Below are 7344 nucleotides of genomic sequence, written 5' to 3'. Positions count from 1 at the left end.
CACTACTACAAAATAACCACATTAGCTTAAGTTTAAAAATTTCTGATTTAATATGTAACCAAGTAAATTGAATATATGGGTCCTTATATAATTACAAAACTACCCCTAAACCTAGCAGATGAGTTTTTTTTTTTAAAAAAATTAATATCTGTTCTTTTTTGTATGCTGTATTCCACAGAGAAAATCTGTATTAGATGATTGCAAGAATGTAAATATCCAATTTTTTTTTTTAGTTTAACGTGGGTGTTTGGGCTAGTTTGCGCGCACCTCGACTAATCCCACGAGTCTTTAAGTTAACGACCATGTAAGCCTCCAATGACCATCATATGAGCAACCACAGGGCTCAAACCTGAGACCACAGAGGGAGCAAATCTTCTGCTCCCAAATTTTTATTACTGAGCCACCTAGATGGTTGAAAATATCCAGTCTTGACTGCATAAGATATTTACCCTCTGCTAGTAGTTGTCTAATACACACTCCCACTCGACCTTTTCGAAGAAAGTATATTTCCCAATCACTGCTTGACTTCATGTAGGGTTGCCAGTACAATTCCTACTTAAAAACTCGATCAAGGACGACTGTTAGTAGATATTCCTTGCAACTTGCAAGAGGAGAGATCAGCCCTGGGTGCTTTAGAGTTAAAATATATAATAATAAAAAGATATTTGGGACTAAAACTAAACCATTTTTTTTATATATTACTTCTTAAAATATCCATCACACCAAGTGGATTCCATCGATGATAATTGTGATTTTGAGGGGGTGATTAGGGAAAGATCTTCGATTAGAAGGAACATGACGAGTAAGAATTTGAAGCAAAATAAATAAATACATAAAATGCTAAAGGGATACCGACCCCCACGTGCCATGGAAAGCAAAATGGGATTACAGTAGGAAAGAAGGTCACGTGCAAGGGATCCAATGGCCTGAGCCTGACTTCGAAAAATAAACCAAGGGAAACCCTAATAGGTACTTGTTCTTGGACTGGCCAAATATTCCTCTTTATTTTTCTTTTGTAGCTGTGCATTTTGTTGGCTGGTCAAAGGTCAAAGATACAGAAGATAACAGAGATTATATGATGGGTTCCTTTAGGGCAAAGAGCATAGTAGAAGAACAAACAGAAAGCTGGTCAGCTTGTGAGCCGCACGAGGGGTTCTCTCTGGCCATATTTTAGACTTCACAGACCCACTTTGCCTTGTTTAAAAGGGCTTCTTTATTGGTCGAACCACTTCCTCGTGGACTATTTTATTCACTTTTGCCCTTATTTTCAAGGACGGGGTCATGTGCGAACCCTTTCCACTAGACCCTGACTTAATCATTTAATAACCTCACATCATGTGAGTTCATGAGTCATGCCTGCATAGATTATATGTTACAAATATCAGTCCAAAACCATTAGTCCATTTCATCAGTCACAAGAATTGTATTGCAGATTGATTCCACTAAACTATTCATGATCCTACGATAGAACTCCTTCAAGGTGGTCCTGTCATGAGGAAAAACCAGTTTACATATGGTGCAGAACTGCATATGTGCATGCTTGACCTGATAACAACACAAAGCTAAAACCAATTTCATGAACCAAAGGCGGGCAAAAAGCGGGTTTGATCTGCATATCAAGACCTGACTGATCCATATTTTGCCCAACCATCGCTCGTTAATTAGGTATGTGTTTGTGGGGATCATTACAATGATTGTGGACTCCAACCATATCAGCAGCATTAATTGCTTTCAAATCACTTTCGACAAAATCTAACAACAGAAAGGCCTCGCCTGTGATTAGTGACAACTAGCCACTGATGAGGTTCTAATCAGACAGTAAAAGATGGGACTTTTTCATCAACAATGACACTTTACATCACCCTAGGTTCATCACCTTTAAGGTCTTTCTATTATTTAAAATGTCTATACAATATTCTGTATCCCAAATCAGCAATGAATGATATAGCCAGTCTAGATCAAATCATCAAATGATGTTCAAATGAACTAAGCCTTGTTTCATGGCTTCTGAGCAGAGAACATGATGAAGGATCGCTGAACAATTCTTGTGTAGTTGGTAAGACCACATGTTGTGCACAAGTCTTCGATTTCCTCCTCTGTGAAATAGTTGTAGTTTTGCATAATCCTCTGCCGGATGCATCAACAATTTTCGATCCAAAGAAAACAAAATATAATCAGCATAGACCAAATGATCCTCCAATCATTTAGATTCAATTATACTCGTTAGTATGGACTACCCAGCAGTTTAGATGGAGTTCCACCTATAAGAAGACACACCACAAGCAAAAACCTAAGTTACAAGAAGAAAGGATACCGCACTTGCAGGTTTCACCTTCGTACAGCTGAGCTACCTTTTACTGTGCATATCCAACTTTCCCAACAAACAAGCAAGCAGTAGCTTAGGGTTGAGATGGTCAATTAACAGACCTGAACCATCCTAGTTTAGCACTTTTTGTACTCCAAGTTCTAAATAAATGCTGAAGTCTCCACGAAATGACATGGAATATAATTGAAATGTGAATTTAATATGGTATAGGAATGGACAAACAAAATAGAAGTAAAAGGGTAAGCTTCACTAACAGATAATGTTTTAAGAAACTTGAAAATTCTAAAACTTCAATGCTTTCCACTGCCTACTGTAAAATTCACAATCTAAATTAATCTGGACAGGATTTTCACCATTGCCAGTTTGGCAGGTGAGTATACCAGAGCAGCCAACATTTAAAGGGGGAGATGCACAAGCACATACTGTCTTGCTAAAGGAAGTATCTCAAGGCATAGTAATTAATGCAAACAGTTAATGTTACGCTTACGATTTAACCAAAAGAAAGTAAAACACTTGATGAAAAGTATTACCTCTCGGAAAGGTCGTTCTATCCAGGAAGTGGTTGAGCTGTATTGAAGAAAAGTGGTCCCAACAAAGACTCCACCACTTCGCAAAGCACGGCAAATTTCAGCAACCTGATATTAGTAGACAGTATCACTATTTGAACAACAGGCTTCTGAAAAAGTTCTACATACATCCAATTGGAGTGAATGCGTTAAACAAAAACACACGCACAAATAAGAAAGAAAACATGTGCTAATTGAACAACAGGCTCCTGAAAAAGTTCTATATACATCCAAATGGAGTGAATGCGTTAAACAAAAACACACTCACAAATAAGAAAGAAAACATGTGCTTTTAGAGACAAGCTAGAATGGAACCTATACTTGCTGATCGTATCTCGAACCACTTCTATGCCTCTTTCCAGAACTTGGGCGATCAATTCTTGATTACTGGACCAACAATGTAATTTTACCCTGCTCACAACCTGATGCTTGGTGCTTATGCACCAACCACATGATGGGCACCTAACACGATTTTGTCATATTAACCATATAACTTAAAATGATCAACTATGTAACTGCATTTATCCTCTACTTAAGGATCTGGCTGCCGGGATACTGCTACTTAGAAATATCTACTACATTCCTAAACAAGAGAAGACGATAACTAAGGTATTGTGATTCTCTACGGTTACCATCTAGAATTTTTGTGGGGTGCTTATGAAAGGTCAATTTCCTTTCAGCTACTGCTGTAATTGTTGAAGAAAATCTTGGTAACCAGATATCAAACAACCTAAGCTGTAGAAAGTGTACAGTCCCTTGTAAGGCAGAAAAAATGGCTACAATCTTAATGTTTTTTAACTCATGTCTAGCAAGCTCCATTCACCACTCAGCATTCCATGTCAACTTCTACCCTTTTCTGGCCAGATATGATCCCTTAAAGAATTTTAGTCCCTGTGTTTGGTAAGCATAATAGAAGGAAGAACTGACTTCCTTGAACGTCACATTATTTTAGCCTCTACCTATGACGTGAACCATATCATCAACCTTGATAAAAGACTGATTCTGGAATCAGGCCCTTGCCGGTTAGAATTGACAGAAATCAACCCTGGTCAAACCAGTTATTCTAGCAGCCCTGCATCATAACAAGGCTAAAACTTTCTTTAACTAACAACATATACCAGCATGACATCTTACACTCCGATGGTATATTCAATGTGGGGATCACCCTAAACAGAGTAAGATGATGGACAAGATCAAGACACCACCAGACAGCAACATAGCAGGGACAAATTGCATTAGTTATTAGACATAAAGCGGGTAAGATTTGACTGCCTATTTTCAAATTCAAAGGGATTTTGGCAGATTGGTTTAGAATATCCAAAAGCCTGAGTCACCCATAAGAAAATGAAAGGAAGAAAGATCACTCACAGCATTGGAAGCAGATGGCCAGCAATGCAAGGCAGCACCAGCATGAATAGCATCAACTGAACCTGAAGCAAAGGGAAGTCTTGAAACATCTGCCCTGACGAGAGCAAGATTTCTGAACACCATCCAAAAGAATTTGTGAATCAGTTCTCATTTTTAAAAGAACTATGTATAGGAATAAAAACATTGATGTTCGAGCACACTTGCTGATCTAACTTTTGAGATTCTAATTCAGGAAAAAAGAAGCTTACCTCGTTGAGATAGTATCATCTTGCTTGATGAAATCATAGCATTGGCGAAGCATATTTTCAGAAAAATCAAGTGCAATAACTTTAGAATAGGTTCCAGATTTGGCAAATTTTCTGGAAAATAAACCACTACCACAGCTAACATCTACTAGAAGACCACCTTCTGTGGGTTTGAAGTACTCCTGAGCCATTTTGAACTGCAGTAACATCAAACTATTACAAACTTAATTAATAATTATGGACTCAAAAGCAAATTTCAGCAGAAATGAAGAACAAGAATGAATATTACTGCCATTTCCTCAGGTGTTAATTCCATTTCACAGTATATCATCTTCCATGTTATCCAAGTTTCATAGAGAGAATTCATAAGTCAGCTTGCTATAACTCATCTTTTCAGAATGACCTTAATTAAACATTCTCAATAAAGAAAAGACCTTAATTAAAGATTCCTCCTTGAGCTAGTGAATTTGAATTCCTAAACACAGATGAAGGAAAACAAACCTCTTCATCAGGACCAGGAAAGCCACTTTGATTAAAATTTTGACGCCAGCCACGTTCATACAAGAATGAAACAAGTGGACTCCTGAAAAAGGTGAAAGGAACTAACATGAGACATGACAATTTCCCCAAAACAATTCAATCCCATCACAAAATGTCATATTCAAAAAACACCCACTTTCCTTTTTTTTCATCATAACTCAAAACCAAAGAAAGGATCTTGGAAATTGGGATAGAATATAACCGGCTACCTCTCTCATTAACAGAAACTAAGATGCATACTGCTAATAGAGACACTGGAATAAGATATGCATTATTTCAAGGGTTAAAGACTCGTGGGGTTATAAATGGGAGTGCATGAACTTCATACGCTTATTCATGGATGCATCAGCATAGTGCCAAGAATGATACAACAACATCAGTATCAGTAATACATGTATACCGGAATAGCTCAGTACGAACTGGTTTGACTTCAGTGTAGTCCTTCATTCCAGCAGTAATGGTAAGGTCTAGATAGTTTTCTTTGCTGGAGTATGTTTTGTTGCATCTATTACACTTGAAACCAGACCGGTAGATTGCTGGCCTGCAGGTTTTGAGTTATTATTCTACCAGACCCAACAGAAAAATAAATAAAAAATAAACGGATTTTTACCACTATGTGAACTCAACTTACAAGTTAAAACCTTTAGGACCTTTTCTTATCAGAGGTTGGTAGCATATTGGGCATGCAAATGGGTCAACCTCTAAAGTTTGACTCTGCTGTGTGCTTAATTCCTGAAAGCAAAAGTTCTTAGAAATTCGATATGCAACTGAACAAGGATAAGATGTGACAATGGTCAGAAAAAAATCACAGGTGGACAAAGAAACCTCCAGTTGGAACTCAGAAGAAAATCCTTTCCTATGAACACAGATTCAGTAGTGCCTCACTGTTAATTACAAGGACTAATTAAATGTCTATATTTTCCGAATTCGCATATCAAACAGAACACTCCTATCTATAACTAGCAGAAAACTACAAAAGCCACCCAGCAATAGCCAAACTCTTTGATCACACAGTTCAGCAATAACTTCAAATTGCCAAAACCTATCATGAATAATCAAATGTGACCTTTGATTCTTGAAAGCTCAATCTACTGAGCTATTTGCGAATGTCTACCAATTTGGGTCATAAACAATGACATTCAAAATTCTAACTTCTCTCAATAATCCACAACTCAATCTACTAAGCTATTTGCGAATGTTTACCAATCTGGATTATTAACAATGACAAAACTGACATTCAAAATTCTAACTTCTCTCAATAATCCACAACCATCCCATTTTTCCTAGAAAAACGCCAAAGATAAATTCAAAACCTTTTAGAGCAGCTCAATTTTGATTCTTACTTCACACTTTTATTACCTCCATAACTGAATATAAAAACCCAGAATAGCGGAGAAATTAAAACGTTTATTTTTTTTTAATATCCCTCCATTTTTCAATCATTTTTTTCTCAGCAACCAAACAAGACGACCCTTTTACCAGTACTTCATTTTCACAACTCACAAGTATCCAAAAAACTATAATTAAGTATTCCAATTCACAAAAACCTGTAGTGTCAGTGGTGGTTTTAGTATTAAAACAAAAAAACAGAAAGCAATGAGTACAAAAAGTGAAAAGAGAGAAACAAGAGATGATGGTTTTACAGGTTCAAGAGAAACAGCTGAAGTGGCGCGAATTGTAGAGGGAAACCGAAGGGAGGTGAACCGGAGACGAGTGGGAGGAAACCGTGAATTATGAAAAAGATGAGGGTACTTTGGAGATAAAGATTGGTGAAGAGAAGTGGAAGCCATTGCCATGAAAGATTTGCTTAGGCTTAGCTCTCAAGAATTCTCACCCTTTCCTGGTCTAATTTCTTGTGTTTGTGCGGTGTTCCGTGGAGCCGAGGCAATGCGTTTGTAATTTATATAGTGATGAGGGAGTTTTCAATTTTTTGTGGAAATGGTGGGACCACGTTAGTTTAAAGTGCACCTCTCAAATAACAAATATACCAAGGAATGGTGATTTTCCATTGCCATAAACACACTTCGTTAAGAGTAATGTTTATGCCCTTAAGCTAAAAACAATTTAATTGTTTTTGAGTCAGGAATATTTTGATATTTTTACCTGATACATTAGTTATTATTAATTTATTTAGAAATATCTTTATTTATTCAATATTTTAATAAATAATAAAATAACTAAAATACTTCTAAGAGTAAAAAAAAATCAATTGTTTCAAGTATGGGTTAGTCAGTATTTTTGTTTTTTATACACAAAAAAATTACACATGTACCCTTGAATCCAAAAATAATAATTATTT

At 36.6% G+C, this 7344-nt stretch overlaps 1 protein-coding gene across 2 annotated transcripts; it reads right to left on the bottom strand.

The window, feature by feature from the left end:
* Positions 1 to 1813: 1813 nt before the first annotated feature.
* Positions 1814 to 6943, bottom strand: LOC18099884 (uncharacterized methyltransferase At2g41040, chloroplastic). Of its 2 annotated transcripts, none has more exons than XM_024602969.2 (8): positions 6689 to 6942; positions 5677 to 5777; positions 5446 to 5586; positions 5007 to 5088; positions 4509 to 4702; positions 4261 to 4372; positions 2857 to 2961; positions 1814 to 2127 (listed from the first exon to the last, which is right to left on the bottom strand). In XM_024602969.2, the coding sequence occupies exons 1-8, from the start codon at positions 6839 to 6841 to the stop codon at positions 1999 to 2001; spliced, it is 1017 nt and encodes a 338-aa protein (XP_024458737.2). In that variant the 5' UTR covers positions 6842 to 6942; the 3' UTR covers positions 1814 to 1998. The 2 variants fall into 2 exon arrangements, with proteins under 2 accessions (XP_024458737.2, XP_024458738.2); XM_024602970.2 differs by lacking the exon at positions 1814 to 2127 and adding an exon at positions 2196 to 2261 and having other exon boundaries at positions 6689 to 6943.
* Between the last annotated feature and the right edge of the window lie 401 nt (positions 6944 to 7344).

The sequence above is a fragment of the Populus trichocarpa genome, chromosome 6 (genome assembly GCF_000002775.5).
Source record: "Populus trichocarpa isolate Nisqually-1 chromosome 6, P.trichocarpa_v4.1, whole genome shotgun sequence".
NCBI lineage: Eukaryota > Viridiplantae > Streptophyta > Magnoliopsida > Malpighiales > Salicaceae > Populus > Populus trichocarpa.
Note: the sequence above shows the minus strand (reverse complement) of the source record. Positions and strands in the feature narration are given on the sequence as shown.

Bases quoted from the DNA above. Each gene is read 5' to 3' on its own strand.
- LOC18099884 (XM_024602969.2), bottom strand. From the start codon at position 6,841: ATGGCAATGGCTTCCACTTCTCTTCACCAATCTTTATCTCCAAAGTAC. The intron at 5,089-5,445 runs GTATACATGTAT...CACCTTTTTCAG, and splicing joins GTTCGTACTGAGCTATTCCG to GAGTCCACTTGTTTCATTCT. The intron at 4,703-5,006 runs GTTTGTTTTCCT...ATGTTACTGCAG, and splicing joins TTCCTGGTCCTGATGAAGAG to TTCAAAATGGCTCAGGAGTA.